General features: G+C 51.1%; 1 protein-coding gene across 11 annotated transcripts in view; it reads left to right on the forward strand.

Moving 5' to 3' along the window:
* Nucleotides 1-19,843, forward strand: part of FRYL (FRY like transcription coactivator) — a 2,496,013-nt gene that overhangs the window by 1,511,410 nt on the left and 964,760 nt on the right. For all 11 annotated transcript variants that reach the window (XR_013608325.1, XM_078678213.1, XM_078678216.1 and 8 more), the window contains one exon: nucleotides 12,314-12,417. Coding sequence is in view for 10 of the 11 variants with exons in the window: in XM_078678213.1 (XP_078534339.1) it covers nucleotides 12,314-12,417 (104 nt within the window). In the remaining variant the exon portion in view is untranslated. The remainder of the gene's footprint in view (nucleotides 1-12,313; nucleotides 12,418-19,843) is intronic.

Genomic DNA, 19,843 nt, shown 5'->3' on the forward strand with positions numbered 1-19,843 from the left:
CAAAGGTTAACATTGTAGCACTTGAGGCTAATGCCTCAAAACTGTTGTTCGAGTTATTATATTGTTTACTTCTAAAATTGCTATCTCCGATTGTTATTCTAAACATCTAGTATAAATTCATATAAAAATCTACTTTATATAAATTGGTCTTGAATTTCTTATTGAGTGTGTGAACAATTGTAGGAAGGTAGATCCCTGACTATGGTTGCCCCCAACTTTTTGCCTGGTGTTTTGCTGGTTTTCTGACTTAGTTGACCTGGGGCCCTGCTATTCAGGACCTCAGGCCCACTGCTCTCTCTGTTAAAATGGATTCCATGTACCCTAGGTACATATCCAATTGGATACTGAGTCACCTTATCAGTCCCTGTACAGTGTACCTTAGGTACCCAGGGCATAGGTGTACCCAGGGCCTACCAGGGGCTGCAGCATGTATTATGCCACCCCTGGCTGGCCATCCAAATCTGACACAACTGGCTGCTTGACAGCTGGGGCAAGGTGGTGTAATCACCCTTTGCTTTAGATATAGTATACCTATATCTAACCCTAAAATGGACACACAGATCTCCTATCAGTCACTCCTATGGCAGGCCTTAACAATCCTGAAGGCAGAGTGCTTGGAATCGTGTGAGATGGTGCTCTGGCATGAGCTGAGCCTGTCTGCGGCTTTCGGGATCCATCCCTTAGCCATTTCCATGATATCGCATACCATATACTCTTAAGTGCATTATAATCCTCGCGGATATATGCCAACTCTGGTATCGCTTTATCAAAACATGTCGAGTAAGGTGTCATACGAATTGGAATACTAACCCCTCGCCAATTCTGGCGACGGGGTTAGCATTCCACCCTTCTAGAGGGACACGACATGTATGTAACCCCTAACCCCGGTTAAAGTCAAACAGAGCCTCAGCTCCACAAAATGGATGCTGCCACCGAGACACAAGTCTGCCCTCCTGCTGCTGGGAGTCCTCCCAGAGCAGGAGATAAGGACAAAGGGTTTCCTGCCAGGGGCGGTGCCAGCACCGTCCCAGACAGGATTTTGTGTATTGTAGGTAGGCAGGGCTTCAGAGGAAGGTGACTGCACGTGGCACCCCGGTGCTCACTGTGCATAGGCTGGCTTGAACCAGTTCCAGGGACACTCCAGACCCTGTGCTGGGGAAAAGCCCGCCAAGGAAGTGGGTGTAACCACCCCCCTCCTGGTCCCACCCATAGGGCAGGACCTAGTCGCGTGCCAGCCCCCTTTTCCCAGATAAAGGTAGAGACTGGCCCCCTTCCAAATCAGATCATCTTTGAATCCTGAAACTACTTTCCACGAAAGGAACTCAAGACTTCTTCCTAAGATTTCTCCCTTGTGACTAAGGAGTAGTCACCCTGCATCCGCAGGCACCATCTAAAGAACACTGCGGTCTGCTGCAAGTCCTTCCTCCGGAATCTGACTGCCCAGCTCGACGAGAACCGGCTTCCCTGGCACCTCTGACCTCTACCCACCTCTACAGCCAAGCTGAGAACCGTGGGTGCGACGAGACCTCGAGGGACCGGCCATCTTCAAGACTGCACGACTTCTGCACAGCAAGCCCGCCGAGTAATTTCCTGGTGAGTGCTTTGGGGTCCGAGAAGCCCCGACCCTGAGCAGCTCCAGCACCGAAGACCAGCCCCCCAGCATCACCACGATCGGCGTGGGGCCCTTCTGCTTTTTGCTGCTCACCGCGTTGTTTGGCTACCAGCCCGCTGGCTTGTGGCCTTCTGAACGACGCCCGACGACATCACTGCTGCTGGTCTGGTTGCTCCAGACTGGCCCTTGCTCCCTTCCCGAAGAGGAGCAACCCGGACCCTCCTGGTCCACTCAAGACGCCATTTTGAGTCCACCGCGTGGGCTTGAATTAGCCAAGGCTTGTTGCCCAATCCTGGGTAACTTCGACGCCGACAGCTTCATCCATCGTGGGACAGCTCGCCTCTCCATCCTGGTCGCCGACAACGCCTCCTGGTCCGTGAGATCTGCAGAGCCAGCGTCGCCCACTCACCTAGTCGAGGTGACTACCATCCGGTGCCCTCCTGGTGCCCACTGACTACTGGCTAGTAGTCACGAACTTGGTCCCCTCTGCTTTCAGGTGTCATCCTTCTTCCAGATCCAGGCTTGGATCAACTCGAACAATCTTCACTGGTCGCCTGCCAGCATCTTTCTTCCAGGCTCCTGGTCCGGCAACGAGGATTCCCGACGTCTTTTGAGACCTATGCAGCTGCAGCCCCTGGGCTAGGTAACTTCGGTGTCCCAGCATAGCCTCACTATCCAAGGGTCAGGATCCACTGTCGTTTTCTCCCTACCAGGTCGGGTTCGCCCGTGAACACTAACTTTGCCTTTACTAGCTTCCATAGACTTTGTCCCGCATCCCGCGTGAGAGTGCACACTCTGCACCCGAGTCCCCTAGGTCTCCTAGAAGTAATCTAACGATTCCCTAGTCAAGTCCTAGCGATTCCAAAGCCTATTAGTACTGTACTTACCTGCTAGTAATTTCGCATTCCAGTTTTAGAGTATATGGTTTTTCGTGCCCCTCGGGCATTTGTGTATACTGTGCTAACTTAAGTATTTTCGTAAGAGTTTTGTTGTGTGCCTAGCACCCTGTCCTCATAAAGAGTACAGGGTTGTTGTGATTCTAATAAATACACTGTTTATTTTCATAACACTTGTGTGGTGTCCTTTCACTGGGTGTTCAAGGGGTAATGTGATGGTAAAACAGCTGGCTTAACACGCCCTCTAGAGTCTTAGCCTTAGACTGCTCGTATCCATGCTACTAGGATAGCTGGTCTATAAGGTTGACTTACAACCAATCATCAATAAGGGTTGTTTGGACTGATATATAGTGATCACTAGAATAGTGAGCACTGCACATCAGGCCAACTTCTCACAACAATGTATTGACTGTGTCTGTACAAGAAATGCTTAACACTTCTCTTTGATAACTGTAAGCTGCTTGACCACACCTCCAAAAATAGAGCACTTAAGATTTTTAAAGTAAGCCCTTTAAACCATTTAGGGTTGTCTGGACGTTTTACATGGTGTGCCCTGAGATTGGTGGCACTACTTAAGCCAGCTTCTTCAAAGGTAAAGTATCAGAATCAAAAGTATTGTCCAAAGGCTTTATGCCTCCCTGGAAAGCCCGATAAAGTGCCAAATATATACAGAAGGGCCTCTGCTTGCTGCAGTGTCACTGATGGACCTGGCAATTCTGCTCCGGGACCAATCTATCGGAGTCTGCTGCAATGGAGTTCGGGAGTGAAAGCAGATGCACGCTGACACCCTTGTACCCTCTCTGGAGTCTGAAACAGGCTGGAAGAGTCCGAGTCCTGCTTTGAGTTAAGCTTTTTCTTAGATTCACTGGAAGACTTCCACTGTGAGGATTCAGCAGGAATGACTTCGGAAGTGGGAATGTAACCTTTCCTTCGACTGGTCGTGGCATGGAGTTGTTGTGTGTTTGACGACAAAGTTTGGCCTCACCTTCCCAAATTACCTTCGAGGTTATCTTGGCGCTGTATTTGTAGGTCATGGAGTTGTAGTCTGACACCAGGTAAAACAAACAAACTTGTTGAGGGTCCGTCACAGATATCGGTTTGTGACAGTCCCTACACGGTTTAAACTGTGATGTTTTAGGGGGTGATATTTCCCCTGCACACTTGATGAATTTGGAAAAATGCTTGGCCAAAAGATCAAATAACTCTCAAATGCCATGTGGTAGGCAGAAATGGAAAGCAACTGTGACCATGAGAGGGTAGCTCTTATATGCGGCTACGCTCGTTACGTCTGGAGTGAAATGGCAGCAGCTTGTAGCCATCCAATTCCATTTACTGATGGGAAGGAGATGGCCTACTCCAATCTGATGCCTGGGGAGTATAAACAAGTTGAGGAATCTGCAGTTAGAATTTTCCAGCAGAGTTTATGTGCATCCACTAGCCCACCTCACCTAGTTTAGTGATTCAACTCAGTTTGGCGGACACAAAGCAGAGTGCTATCTTTAATAAATCTGACACTGGATTCTGTGCAGGATTATTATGCTGAGATGTTTGGTACCAAACATCCCATACTTCATTGAAGCCATCATGGTGATGGGAAACTCGTAATGACAAATGTCCAGTCAATGCACTTACTATGGCTTTCCTGGTCACTTAAAATAACCATGAATCAACATGGATATTGCAGGGGCATATCCGCCCATGCAGATTCCCTCACAAGAGATATAGTGTACCCTGTCTTAGGGCTAAGGCATGCTAGAGGGGTGTCTTAGGTATATCCCATGCTGTGTCTATGGGCGTGGCACACAGCGATGTGTGCCATGTTGACTCTTCAGTTTTGTTTACACCAAGGCTTGCAGTCGGCAATAGCAGAGTGCTGGACCTTGGTTAGAAGACCCTGGAGTGACAATTCATGCTGCTACCCTTGGGGTCTTTCTTCAGTGCCAATGCCCTAGGTACGAGGGGTACCATTTACTAGGGACTTACAAGGGGTACTGAAGTGGTGCTAATTGGGAGACAAAGGGTACAGTTTAGGGAATGAGCTGTTGCACAGGAGACCTGCTCGGCAGGGACCCTGTGCACTTCCAGTCAAGCTTACAGCAAAAAAACAGGCACAAGTGGGGGTAGGGTACTGCAACAAGCACCCTGTTTCCTCCACCGAAGAACTAGTGTAAAGTATTTAAACAGCAAAAAAAGAAATGGATACTGTGGACTTGCAGGTGAGCTGACTGTACCCAAATGGAAATGGCTAGGTCGACATACACTTTAGGGTCAATGCACTGCCACTGAGGTCTGGTCAGGAGGCCTATGTGCAATCTCAGAGTCGAAACATTAGCAGCATCAGTCAAAAACTTGGTGGTGACCATACAAAATTATTTCCTTACACTGACCATATTGAACAGCTGCTCTTTAGATATAACGTATGGTGTTGGCATTAAAATCCGCTCTGTTTAGCCACTGTTTAACCACAAGTGACATCCTCCTGACTGTTTTTAACAACTCCTTATAGCATGGCATTTTTCCTGACTCTTGGAAGGTAGCCTTAGTGAGTTCTCTACTAAAGAAGGGTGCCCAGAGAATGATTGATATAAGAGAAATGTTAGGCCAATCTCATTGCTCCCATACTCAAACTTCTGAAAAAAGTGGCCTTGCGTCACCTTCAGGACTTTGTATTAATTAGTTTTCACCCTGATCGTAGCACCATGCTTGTGGTCTATCTCCCTTCAGTGATTTTACCAGCTCATTGATGAAGGAGACATCGACAAGCTAGTCATCTTCGACTTGTTGGGCTCATTTGATACCATTGACTACAAAATCCTTCTTAATACGTTAGAAACCATCAGTATTACAGGACAGTCCAGAAGTGGATAAAATATTTAATTTCATGGTTGTCATTCTTCCTCTGTTCTCTTGAATGGCACTTGAAGAACTGCTGACCAGGGCTGTGAGCGTGGCTTGGATGCGCTCCATACTCAGCATGTACCAGAGTTTATGTAGTCAACCCGTGTCTGTGTGGGCCGTGTATTTGTTCCTCAAAGGGATAGGATGTGCTGGGAGGCTGCCTAAATTGCCAGACCTATCTGTCGCCCTCTGGGGAATTTCAGTGGAACTGTGAGCGTGTTCTAGAGTCCCATAATAGTGTATGCAGGGAATCATGGAATTTCGGTATCAAAGTGGGTGTCTGTCATTGAGGACTGATGTCCAGTAGTCCGTGACCTCCCTGCAGTCCCAGAGAAGATATGTCAAGGTACCTTCCTCACCGCACCCTCTCTAGCAAGTCGAGGCACTGGCCGGATTGCCTCTATGCAGTCTGACTGGGGTCAGATACCAGTAAGTTGCGAGTTTCTCTGCTGTCTCTCTGCCTGCTGTGTTCCTAGCCTTGTAAATGGCCCTGTAATATATAGATTGCCATTCCCAATTCATGAGAGTTCGTCCCTTCTCCTCCTCCCAACGCCGCTGGCCGGCAGATCGGTGTATCTCCGGGGGTGGGGAAATCATCTTGTAGAGATTGGTAATTCATTTGCGATCTGATTCTTTAGTGACCAGCCATTTTTTGAATCCCGTCATTTTCTTACCAACTAGGGGGCTAACTTCAGAGTGCGTTAGCCAGTGTCTGAATTGAAAGTATTGGAATCGTTGATGAACGGCAATGTCACAAAGCTGTGCAAGTGCTGAGAACAGTATGAATCCCTCTAGGTCAAAGAGATGGCCCGCCGATCTACAACTTGACCCGTGCCATTGTGGGAACATGTGGTTGTCCATCCCTGGGGTGAAGTCAGGGTTGTCATGCGGAGGCGTTAGCGGTGACGGGAACGTCATGAGCTCTCTTTTAGTTGCCACCGAGTCCCATACGCTTAAGACCGTGCGAGTGATGGGCGATTTCTGGAGATATCTAGGTCTGTGCGCTCGGTGGAGGAAGGGTATTTTCCAGAGCGACGTCGGAGCCATTGCCCTATCTTAGAAGAGCCATCTCTTCTCTGATTCAGGCCTGTACCATTCCACTAGATACCTCAGTTGTGCTGCCTGAAAATATTGCTGCAGGTTAGGGATCCCCTGGCCACCTTCGTCTGGCCCTCTAAAGGCCAAGCTTTTACGCATTTGCGGTCTTTTCCCTGCCCAGACAAAGTGGTGTATCGCCTCCTGCAGAGTCTTGATGGTTCCGGCAGGGGGCATCACTGGGATAGTTTGAAAGATGTATAGTAGTTTGGGGAGTGCCAACATTTTTACCGCTGTGATATGCCCCAGTAGGGATAATGGTTGTTTCTGCCATCTTCTGAGGTCCCCTTGGACCTGCGAGGTGACCTTAGAGTAATTCAGGGCGACCGTTTGCTCAGTAGTGGGGTAAGGACGATACCCAAGTATGGGAGGTGTGTTTGGACCAGTAGTCCCCCATTATACAAGGCCACTCGTTTGTGGCGTGGGAATTACTGCCGAGTGGTAGTATCATCGACTTCCCCTTGTTCATCTTGAGGCCCGGCACCCGTCCGAAAGCCTCCACCTCGTCTAAGAAGGCTGGCACTGACAGCGCAGGGTTGTCGATCTCAGCCAAGATATCGTCTACATAGAGGCTAATTGGGTGCGGCTCCCCTCCAAAGGTGGTGCCACGGATGTTCTGGTTGTCTCGCACCCTCTGCGCTCACGGTTTTACATAGAGGGGGAATAGGAGGGACGAGAGTGGACACACTTGTCTAGTGCCGCGTTGGATTTCAAATGGCTTTGAGCCCAACCCGTTAATTTGGACCCTTGCCTGCTGCCGATGGTAGCAGCTTGCAACCCACGCTCAGAAGCGTTCCCCAATGCCAAAGTGCACCAGAATCTACTCAAGAAAGCCCCAGTCCACTCTGTCGAACGCTTTCTCAGTGTCTATGGACAGGAGCACAGAGTCGGACTGTACGTTGTGGGATTTATCTATTAAGTGGAGAATACGTTTGGTATTATCGCTGCATTGCCAACCTGGGATGAAACCTGATTGGTCTGGTTCTATAATACCCGGAAGCCGTGGTCCAAGCTGTGAGGCGAGCACCCCTGGGAAGAGTTTGAGGTTGAGGTTAAGTAGGGAAATCGGCCTGTAGGCAGCGCAATGGGTGGTATCTTTGCCTGTTTTAGGTAGCACTATATCAGCCTCTAGCATGTCAGGAGGGATGGAGCCGGGACCTTGGAATGAATTAAAAAGTTTGGTCATTATTGGCGCGTCCAAGGGGCAAAAAACTGTAAAAACTCGAGGAGAAGCCATCCGGGCTGGGTGATTTCAGGAGGTTGAGGCGGGATATTGCACTAATCACCTCTTCAATTCTGATAGGTGCATCCAACGAGGTTGCACCCTCCGCGTCTAGGGCGGTGGTGGCTGCAAGTAAGCTTCTGCATTATTGTCAAGTAGGGGATCTGCACTGTAGAGGGATGCATAGTATTCTCTGAAAGCCTCAGCTATCTGTGCCTCATCGTGTATCTTCTCCCCGTGCATGTCGTGTAGGGTCGTGATTTTGGATCATTGGACTTTGGCTCGAAGCGCTCTTGCGAAAAGTCGTCACGTTTTGTCCCCACCCACATAGTACATGTGACGAAGCCTAATTGCTGCGTATTCTGCCCTATCAATATCTAGACCTGCCAGCTGAGCTCTACCGAATTTCAGCTGTTTAAAAATTCTAGGAGCCCCTGTTAGACTGTGTACCCTCTCTAGTTCGGTCACTTTGGCTGTTAGTGATTCTCGTTCGTCTTTGGGTTCTTTGGTTTCTGCCGCTGTAATGGCTATTAATTCTCCTCTCACTACCGCTTTCAGGGCCCCCCAGATGGCTGTCGTGGGCGTGTCTGGTTGATCATTGAACTTAAGGTAATCAGTGATGCGTTCGCGTATCTCCTTGCGTTGCAGGAGGGCTTCCCGCAACCTCCAACGACCCTGTGGTGCTTTAGTGCATGGGACCCCTATTGATATTTCCACAGCTTCATGGTCTGAGATGACGGCTGGGATAATGTCCACCTCCTCCACCTTAGCCACCAACTCTGAGGAACCCATGAAGTGGTCCAATCTGACATATATGTGGTGCACGTTGGAGTAGAATGTGTATTGTGAAGTCCCGGGGTGCTTAGCTCACCATAGGTCCACCAACCCCCTCATTGTCAACCAGTCCCTCCCGTCTGGTGAAAGCGCTCCTGTGCAGCCGAAGCGGTGGCCAGACCTATCCCTCTGCTTGTCCATGACCAGATTGAGGTCCCCTCCTATGAGTAGGAAGTGTGCTGGAGAGCGTAAGGTCTCTGACAGGGCATTTTTAAGAAAGGGCTCCTGACCTGTGTTAGGGACGTACAGGGATTCTACTGTCTTGGGCATGTCGCCCACCTTTATGTTTTGGCGAGGAGCCTGCCTTTGATCTCTCTGACCTTGTCCCCAATGTGACCGTGAAAGTGTTTGGCAAATAAGATCGCCACTCCCGCTTTTTTGTCTGCGGTGGAGGAGAATCGCTGAGGGAATGCGTTGGACCTCATCCTGTGCCAGTCTTTGGTGAGGATGTGCGTTTCCTGAAGTATGCATATAGCGGCACCCCAGTTTTCTAGATATGATAGGACCACCCTCCTTTTAATGGGGTTTTTGAGCCCCTTCACATTCAGGGTGATATCGTGTAGTGTAGCCCCGGTCATCTCGCCGGTAGAGTGTAGTAACCCCTGATTATATCGGAAAACTCCCCCATTGGGTGTCTCCCAAGGGCCCCGGACCCTGTCGGCACACTGGTTCCCTCCTGCCATCCACAAGCCCCCAACCCACCCGAACCCTTCCCCCAACCCCCCCCCCCCGCGTTCTGGATTCCCAAACCCCATCCCTCCATCCCCCACCGTAACCCCAACAGGAAAACCCCAACATTGTATCATAGTCCCAAGCCTGGCAGCACGTAACGCAGGCCTGTAGTGAAGTTACTTAAAGGAGCGTGTAGCCATGGCAACCTCCTCGCCCCCCCCCCCCCCCCACCCCCGCCCGCTCCTCCCCCCCCACCACCCCGGACCAGCATCGTTGCAGTGCCAAACAGTCCCCATCACTCAGAGATGTCAGTCTGTCGGCAATGTGTCTCTGGACACCTCATGAATGGCCAAGGTCTGTTCCTGTGCTATGGTGGTTGGGTCTGGTTTCAGTTCCGCTTTGGGCGAACGTCTGCGGCCGACTCATTGCCACCCTCCCTGTGAGGATTGCTGGGATGGTCCTGGTGAGGTAGACCTCTCGTCATGCTCAATACCTAGCAGGGCGCCGGTGTCCTGGAGGGATCTCAGTTGATGCAAGGTTCCGTTCCATTTGAAGATCAATCGGAAGGGGTGACCCCAAGAGTAGGGGACCCCTTTATCCCGCAGGAACGTCGTGGCGACTTTGAATGCTTTCCGTTTTTGAAGCGTGACGGCTGAAAGGTCTTGAAATATTGCCACAGGCTGACCTTGGTATTGGGGAGGTTGTTTGACGCGCTTCACAGAGGATTCTCTCTTTAAATGGAAAATCTGGTAAGAAGGCCAGGATGTCAGGAGGGGGTCAGGCACGCACCGTGCCAGTCCTACTCTGTGTGCTCTGTCTATACGAATGTCAAAGTCTGCTCCCTCAAGATCTCTCGAAACATGCCCTGCAGGTATCCTGTGACGTTCGCTCCTTCGGCTTTAGATGGGACGCCTCGGACCCGAATGTTGTTGCGTCGAGACCTGTTTTCAAGATCCTCTGCGTGCGCTTGTAAATCGACTTGTTGGTCTCGGAGGCGGATAAGTTCTTGCTGGAGTTGTTCCACTTCCTCACTCCTGGTCTGTTCCGACTCTTTGATGGCCGCTAACCGCTCACCTAAACCGTCCACCTCGCGACGTATCTCTCGGATTTCCCCAGCCACTTCCTGCTTCAATCTATGGAAGTCCTTCTGCAGGGAGTTGAACAAGGTTTCGAGGAATGATTTGGTGATGGGTACCTCTCCATCTCCCAGTTCAGTGTGTTGCTTCGATGCCGCTGGAGAGGGGGAACCCCTATCTCCCTTTGGGGGGGGACCCTTTCGGAGCATGTCGGTGAGCGTGCGCTCGCCCTTTTTCCTCGTGCTGGCCATGCTCCCTAGCCGTTCGCCAAATCTGTTCCCCGTCCTTGGGTCTCTAGGGTTCGTCCTCCATGCCTAGGCCGTGCGCGGTTAGTGTGCAAAGCGGGAGGTGCCACCTGAGAGTTTGGGGGGTGGATCTTCTCCCTGCCTGGGGACCATGTGGCGAGGGGAGGAAGCGGTCCTCTCAGTCCCCTGGCTCTCCCTGTAGGTCCTTCGCGGTGCTGTTGCTCTGTCACCCACACAGGCCCCTATCTGAAAGGCACCCTCTCCTGCCGGTTCCTCAGTGCTGGCCGCCGGCTCTCTAGGACTCTGTGCCTCCCTCCGGTTTTCACCCCCTGTCGTCTCGTTGTGGCCCTGGAGGCCTCAGTGCTTATTATGCAGGCCCTTTATGTGGGAGTGAATCACAGGCTTAATTAATGTCCAGGCCAGCTAATCTCTAGATTTGAGATGGGGGGGGGGGGCAGAAAGGGGAGGGGAGTTCGCCAGTGTTACTTTTGTGGGTATTGAGCTGTCCAGCATGTGATTCTGTCCGTCACCCCTGCCGCCAACAGGGCCCCCCTCTCACTGCGGTAAATATGCCCCCGATATCGTTGTCCGCGCAACAGCCGGCCACAATTCGCCGCTCCACTCTGAGAGGCGTTACGTGCTCCTATCGGCGCTGGGGCCTAGGCAAAGCCCTGATCGTAGGGCGTGCACTGTCTTTCCTCATGCTCCGTCACTTATGGTAGTTTCTGTCCCCCTTGGATCGGCATCAGGGTCTTTGTTTCTCCGGTAGAGGGAGTGGCTTCCGCCCGCGCTGGGCAAGGCCCTTCAGCCCCGGCCTCGATTTTCGCGCCTCTGCACGCGCCTCCGCCTCTCAGCCACTCACTGTCTGCTGGGGTCGCAGTCGTGCTCACGGAGCTCTTTTGCGTCGTTGTCTTCTTCCTCAGACGGCCCACATAGGCAGATTGTGCGCCGCCTGTGGGTCTACTTGGCTGCTAAGTCTCGGGGGCCTCCCTCGTCAGCCCCGGTCCCGTCCACCATCGCGCTTCCTTTGTCAGGGCGCCATTTCACTGCAGCCAGCGGTGGTTCGTGGCGGGCTCTCTGCGGAGTTCGAGAACCAGGACCACACGCAGATGCAGGCTCCCTGTAACAGCTCAACCCCCTACCACCATGGGGCTCTGGTGGGGGTGTTTATGCAGAATTTGGCCGGGTAGGGGGATTCGGTACGGGGAGGCTCGGGATAGACGTCCTCCTAGGTCACCATCTTGGCCTCACCCCATCACTTTTTTTTAATACTTTCAGGTGAGCAAGCTTGTCAAGAGTCACCTGAATGGGACATAGCATGACAATCAATGAATGTTGCGCCACAAGGGAGAATCATGACCAGGATCACTACCCTGTATACTGGATTGAATTGTGTAGTTTCTAGTACTGCTGTGAATAAAAAATACTGTTCCTCAAAAGATGAGCAGTGGGCTGGTAATTGTAACTGATATTGTCTCTTATTTGTTTAGTTCTGAGCCTGTGCTCCCCACTCCACCTCACCGAGAAGCATGGTGCTGCTTGTCCTTGCAACACTTAAAGTTGAATGCGGAAAGGGTTGTACTTGGCCCACTTTGCAGAGCTGTAGTAAAACATACCTCAGTATACCAGAGGCAAATCACTTCAACCACCATGTTTGGGGCCCAGTATCCCCTGAACTGGATGTCTCCAAATGAGGACTGACCATGGTAAAATGTTGGTGTTAAGTCTTTAAAAATGTAATACTGGTTTTTGTTTCTTTTCAGGTGCAACATAGCAGTGATTCTTCTGACCGACCTGATTATAGACCATGGTGTGAAGGTAGAATGGGGAGGATACCTGCATCTGTTGCTGCATGCAATTTTCATAGGTAAATTACATTTCTTATGTTCACTATATGCACAGAACTTCATGGAAAGAGGTCCTCACCTTCTGTAAACTGAGATTTCATGTGCATACATCCTATATCCAATGATGTTCCTATCCACGTATTTAGTGAGAAACAGCGCCTCCTTTTGATTTAACAAAAATAATGATCAGGGGTACTTTGATAGGTCCCTTATTCCGGTACCATTACATGTGTCAGTATGTCGTCCCGTATCCGTCACTCTGCATGGCGGATACGGAACGACATACTGACGCATGTATTGGCCTCCAAATAAGGGACATATTAAAGGTACCCCTGATGCCGCGATCATTATTTTTGTGAAATCACTAGGAGCCCTGTTTCTCTCACTAAATATGTGGATAGGAACACTATTGGATATAGGATCACTTCTATCATCTGCATTAACAGAGACCAGAGATGAATGATACACTGCTATTTACAAATTTTGAATGCTGAATTTACAAGTAGCTGGATTACGGGTCTTGAATTGTCGAGCTTCTCTGTTTTATTGAGACAATACAGAGCCTTGTGAAAGTCACGGTGGGTACGAAATGCGCGTTGACTGTCATTTATGTGTTTTTGGAAACAAGCCTGGACCTTCATTACATTCTGGAATAAAGCTTTTATAATTATGTCAAGCATGATTTATAGGTCTTAGTCCTTGTCCTTTTGTAGCAAATGTAATGTATTGTTAATATATATGAATAAATTACCAATGGAATCTATGATTACATTTGCTTTGTTTTCTGTATTATGAGGAATCTCGATATCTTTTATCTCATTCAGTCATGCTGACAAACTGTTTTTCTACTGTATACTGCTGATACTCTTAGTTGATCTTGAGGTGCGACTTTTATTGCCACCTCACCGTTTTCTTTACATTGTGATTGATCTCCTTCATACTAGCACCTGCAGTTATTGCACTTGTCCATCCTCTCACTGTGGATGCAGGGTATTTTACCTTTTTCATTGGATTTTTCATTGAGTCTTTACAAATCTTCCCTTTGATATCCTAAGCTGTTGTCTTTCATCTTCGTAAGCCTCCCTAATTCACTTTTTTTCTGACGTATACTTTTAACTGCAAATTCCTCACCTTCTAAATATTCCCCAGCTGTTAAACTGGATCCCAAAGGGATGAGCGGAGCCACATTTAAGCTCCCTCAGTATGTGCTGACATCTGAAAGAGCCACATTAGTGATAGATTTCTTACCTTAGAATATCCCCAGGCGTCAGACTGGATCCAGAAAGTTTTTTCTTCAGCAATACTCCTGCGTGACGGTAGGCGTCGTCGTACGGCTCTGCTTACATTGCTGGCGTCGTAGTTCCCGAGATGACGTCGCTGGAGCTACTAAGACGCGCCCACACGCGCTGACGTCAGTTCTTCCTTTTTCCGCGCAAGCAAGAGCAGATCCGGAGAGAGCGGTACCCCCAGTCATTTTTTTACTACTTTTTTGGGGACTTTTTGGCTCTGTTTTCAAGTATATATCAATCTACAGGTGTATAGGGATGCCCGGTTTTAAATCCTTGTTGGCCTGTCCCCGCAAGATGTCGGTGACGGACCAGCACCGTGAGGGTCTCTACTGCCTGGGGTGTGACCACTGCCGGGCCATGGCTCTGAAAACTTTGCGGGAGCGGTCCCGGAAGTGGCTGGAGGCCCCGGAGTCAGCTCCGCGCCGTTCAAGGTCCCGAGGGAGGTCGAGGGACCGGCCGCGGAGCCATCACCATCATTTGAAGTGTTTGCACTCGGAGTCAGGTATGGCGAAGCACAAGAAGGCGAAGAAGCTTTCTTGCTCTTCGCCTTCCCTTAGCCGGTCGAGCGACGCGGCTAAGGGTGCCGGTGGCGCTGCCCCTGTGGCTCCGGCGGAGCCTACGCAGTTGCCTATGGCCTTCCCGCCTTTTCCGGGTCCATCGGCGACTCCAGCCCAGCTACAGGAGTTCCTGTCAGACATGGCACGTCTCTTCGGGCCGTCCGGCGCCGCCGGTGCGCCTTCGGGCCCCACGTGCCCGGATGCGGGTCCCGAATTCGTCGACAACTCTGGCATTGACTCCGAGGGATCCCCGTGGATCCAGGCCTGGATCCCCTTCTATGCCTGTTGGCCCTGTGCGACCTCCACTGGCATCGATGTCGCCGACCCTGGCCACACACCCGGCCGACACCGTCTCCGGCTCCCTCCCCGGCGTGAGACAAGTCCCGGAAGTGTGTCGACCGACGCAGATTCCAAACCTGTTTTGGAATTTTTCCCTTTGTCCACCCACCTCCGTATGTTTCACAGGCTATGGAGGACGGGGACGACTGGGAGTGGTCTGAGGACCCTCTCGCAGCCCAATGCGAGTTAGATCCAGATTGGGATGAGGATCCAGGTGACCAGAATTATGCTCCGAAACCTGGTGCACTGTCTCCTTCTACCGTGGCTATGGAGGAGGGTGGATCACTTTTTATGGTATTGCGTAGGGCAGCCGAGGCTCTTCACCTCAAGCTCCCTACTGTGGCCGTCAGGACTCACCTCCTGACAGAGGTGCTTCGGACAGCTTCTGCTTCTACAGAGCCTCTGCTGCCCTTTAACAATGCACTCTCAGACGTTCTTTTGGGCACATGGTTCAGGCCCAACACAGGGGCTCCTGTGGACAAGAACGTGGCCTGACGCCATCGGCCGGCCGCGGGGGACCCCGTTTAACCTCTCCCAACACCCCACCCCGAGAGCTTGGTTGTCCGAGTCTCTGCATCCCCATGCCCATTCCCTTTTGCACCTCCGGACAGGGAATCCAAGAAACTGGAGCAGTTAGGGAGGATTTTTTCTTCTGCCAGTTCAGGCCTGCGGTCTGTGAACACTGCATGTGTCTTGGGCCGTTATTCCCATTCTGTGTGGAATACTGTTGCTTAAGTGCTGCCTCAGTGTCCGGTGGAGGCTCGGACAATACTTTCCCAAGCTGTTGCTGAGGGGAGTGACGCAGCCAAGTTCACCATCCGTTGTGGTCTTGACACTGCTGGCTCGCTGGGCAGGGCAATTTCAACAACAGTGGCGCTATGCTGTCAAGCCTGGCTGAGGACGACTGGCTTTTCTGGGGATGTCCAGAACACGTGGATGGACATGCCCTTTGATATCACTCGCCTGTTCGGCGATAAAGTAGACTGTGCGTTGGAACGTTTTAAGGACTCACGAGCTACGTCCAAGTCCTTAGGCCTTTCGATGACACGCAAGCCTTCCACTTCTGCTTTTCGCTCCTTTCTTGGCCAAGGAAGGGGCACCCAAGCACGTTTGTTTCAGAGCCACAGGCCTGTGCAACAACAGTCTCAGTGCAGCCGCGGGACCCGCAGAGGCGGGTCACAGGGCCAGCGTGCAGGTCAGTCCACCACCACACCGCCACTGCCTCCAAACCTTCCTAGTCTAGTGTTTCAGGCCCACCAGTCGGCAGTGGGTGGCAGGATTCGCAATCACCTCCACCACTGGTGAACCATCACGTCAGACAAGTGGGTTCTGCAACATGTCCGAAGAGGCTACTCCCTCCCTTTCTAGGCAACCCCTCCAGCCATGCCACCTCAGTACCACTGCATGTTTGGAGATCACTTGATACTTCTCCAGCAGGTAGTTACGGCCCTCTTGGGCAAGGGGGCCGTAGAACGCGTTCCGACGCCAGAAATAGGTTGTGGTTGCTACTCCCACTACTTCTTGGTTCCAAAGAAGGACAAGGGCCTTCGTCCTATCTTGGACCTTTGGAATGTCAATTGCTTCCTCCGGAAGCAGAAGTTGAAGATGCTCACACTTGCTCAGGTCTTGTTTGCCCACGACCCACAAGACTAGTTGGTAGCATTGGACCTGCAGGCCGCTTATTTTCATATCCCCGTCCTGCCGGCCCACCGGCGTTACCTGCTATTCATGGTAGGGCAGGAGCATTTTCAGTTCACCGTGTTCCCCTTCGGCCTTAAAAGCGCCCCTCGAGTGTTCACAAAAGTGATGGCGGTGGTCGCAGCTCATCTGCACAGATCAGGGGTTTCAGTCTTCCCCTCTCTCGATGACTGGCTGTTGAAGGCGGGCTCGCCTCAGGCAGTCGTCTCCCACCTCCAGACTACGGCCGACCTCCTGCATTTGCTAGGGTTCTCCATCAATGTGCCTAAGTCGCACCTCATTCCTTCTTTATCAGTGCGGTTCTGGACACGGCGCAGTTTGGGGTTTATCCTCCCCAACAGCGAGTCCGGGACATTCGGGCTATGATTCCGATCTTTCGGCCCTTGTCCTGGGTTTCGGTCAGGATGACCCTGAAGCCTCATGGCCTCCTGCATCCTGCTCACCTACCATGCCAGATGGCATATGCGGGCTATGCAGTGGGACCTGAAGTTCCAGTGGTCGCAGCATCAGGGGAACCTGTCCGGCTACATCCAGATCTCGGAGGGCACTGCACAACCATTGCAGTGGTGGCTCACGAGTCAGCATTGGGTCAGTGGCAGATCCCTCTCCCTTCTCCAACCGGAGCACACAGTGGTGATGGATGCGTCCCTCATGGAATTGGGCGGTCACATGGGAGAGGCGGAGATCAGAGGCCTCTGGTCTCCGGCGGAATCCAGGCTCCATATCAACCTCCTGGAGCTTCGGGCGATCCTTCTTGCACTGAAGGCATTCCTTTCCTCTGTCAAGGAGGCTCTGCGCCTCTGGACATGGCTGGAACGACGAGGCATTTCCTTGACGGTTCAACACTTGGCAGGTTCTTTGAACACCAGGGTGGACGAACTCAGCCGCCGGTGTCTGATGGATCACGAATGGTGCTTTCACTTGGAGGTGGTGCAAGGTGCAAGATGCCCTTTCGACAGTGGGGAGAGCCTTGGTAAGATCTGTTCGCCACCGAAGAGCACGCGCAATGTCAGCTGTTCTGCGTTTTGGAATTTCCAAGGCGGCATTCGCTCTGTGACACTTTTAGTCGCGATTGGAGCTGCGGTCTATTGTACTCCTTTCCGCCTACACCACTTCTGCCCAGATTGCTGAAGAAGATCAGGCCTGACCGGGTCCAAGTCATTCTTGTGGCCCCGGTCTGGGCTCGAAGTGTTTGGTATCCCGAGCTACTCAGTATGAGCGTGGATCCCCCTATCTGACTGCCTCTTCGAGTGGATCTTCTGTCGCAGCAGCAGGGGACGGTCCTCCACCCGAATCTGTCCAGCCTCCACCTACATGTGTGGAGATTGAGCGGTGACAGTTGATTCCATTTGACTTGCCTCCTGAAGTCTGTGATGTCATTCTGGCAGCCAGGCGTCCCTCCACCAAATCAGTATATGCCTGCAGGTAGAAAAGATTTGTGGCATGTTGCACAGCAAAGGCTTTGGAAGCCTCCTTTTCTGTCAGTCCATCTGGACAAGGTTGTGCTTTGCAATCGACCTTCCTACTTGCCGAAAGCTGTCACTGCTTTTCACATTGGGCAGACTATCACCTTTCCCACTTTCTTTCCGCTGCTGCACCCTTCCAGAGAGGAAGAGAGGCTCCACCGTCTGGATCCAAAACGTGCGCTTTAATTTTACTTAAGTTGCACACAACAGTTCTGGGTGGATGACCAGCTCTTTGTTGGCTACGTGGGCACAAAGAAAGGCCGGGCTGTACACTAGAGGACTATCTCCCACTTTGTTGTCTTGTGTATCAATGCCTGTTATTCTTTGGCTAAAAAGTGGGGTTGAGCGCCTATTCTACCAAGGCGACAGTAGCTACTACTGCATTGGGTCGTGGTGTCCCCCTGCAAGACATCTGTCAGGCAGCCACGAGAGCCTCATTGCACACTTTTACCAAGCATTATTGTCTTGACAGTCAAGTCCGGTGAGACGGCTTCTTTGGCCGTCTGTTCTCTGTGACTTTCTGGTGTGATCTTTGTTCGCAGACCCACCATCGGGGTTGGTATTGGTGGGGTATCTATTCTAAGGTAAGGAATCTATCACTAACGTGTCTCTTTCAGATGCACAAGTTACTTACTTGTGTAACGATATATCTGTAAGAGACATTAGTTGATGATAGATTCTTTACCGCCCCACTCATCCTCCCTGTTCTCGAACTGATTTCTAGGGTGAACGTCATCCCTTTCAGGGCCCTACTTTCAATGCACCAGTGGTCAGTATCTTGCATGGCTCTGCGTTCCTGGCGCAGAAAGTCATGTACAGAACTGACGTCAGCGCGCGTTGGCACGTCTAAATAGTTCCAGGGGCGTCATCTCGGTGACTACGACGCAAGCGAAGTACTCAGAGCCGTACGACGACGCCCACCGACGCACAGGGGTACTGCTGACGAAAAAAAATCCTGATCCAGTTTGACATTTGGGGATATTCTAAGGTAAGGGATCTATCACCAACTAATGTCTCTTACAGATATATCGTTACACAAGTAAGTTACTTGTGCATCAGGTACTTTCTTTCTACATGTTCAGATTTAGATCCGAAACTTCCCCTTGGTTTTTGCAACTTATTTCTCATCTAAAATTTGCCAGTGTGTGAGTGTAATTTTCATCCCCTTAAAACATGGTTCAAACCTTGTAGGGAGTCACGCAAACAAATCCCTGTGACAAACACCCACGAAGTGCTTCTTTGGTGCACAACTCCAGGGTCTGTGATGACTGCCTAGATTAATCCAAAGGCGATCCGTGCGCGCTTGGTCAAACCTTACGTCGCCAAGCTGAAGAAGCCTTCACCCTTTGACCGGGTCCTGTTCCCACTGCTGAATTCGATCATGCGGCAGATCTTTGTCGCAGTCGAAATCTTCGGGTAAGTCCAGAGAAAATATAATTCGTCGAAGTGGGAATCTGCCCCCTTCCCACCACTTTGACTCCAGAGTGGGAACAAGGGCATCAACTTGTTTCCCATACAGTCACCATCGGAGTCGGTTCAGAGTTTAGTCCCCTCATACCCTGAGTTCCCAGGTCCATTGGAGACATTGCAGCATGACATCAGACAAGCTATGCTGTGAATATTTGGCACTTTACCGTTTCCCTCTGATGCACTTTCAGGGCCCAAGGATCTGCAGGGGCCTCCTGTCAGACTTCTACCAGGGTTCGGCCCCCTGCACCTTTTGTGACAGTTGAACACACATCAGTGCTGATTTTGGTTCTCCCACCACTCCCTATTCCGGCTCCATTTTGCATTAATACTTATACCAAAGCCGCAGCTGCTGGAGGAGGATTACCAACCCATTGTGCTCCCTGACTCGAGTAGTATCCACCACAACCAGGACTTAGGCCGTGTCTGGCTCCAAAAGGCACGCAGCCAATGGGTAATCACTAGCCTTTACCTCGTGATTGGGCACAAATCTTACACACTCTTTTCAGTACTGACTCAGTCAATGAGATTTATGATGAAAGGGATGATTATATCACACAATATGAAGAGTAAAACTGGTATGAGGAACTCCAAGAAGCCAGTAGTCTGGATGTTCTCAAAACAGTGTCC

The sequence above is a fragment of the Lissotriton helveticus genome, chromosome 2_2, assembly GCF_964261635.1.
Source record: "Lissotriton helveticus chromosome 2_2, aLisHel1.1, whole genome shotgun sequence".
NCBI classification, from domain to species: domain Eukaryota; kingdom Metazoa; phylum Chordata; class Amphibia; order Caudata; family Salamandridae; genus Lissotriton; species Lissotriton helveticus.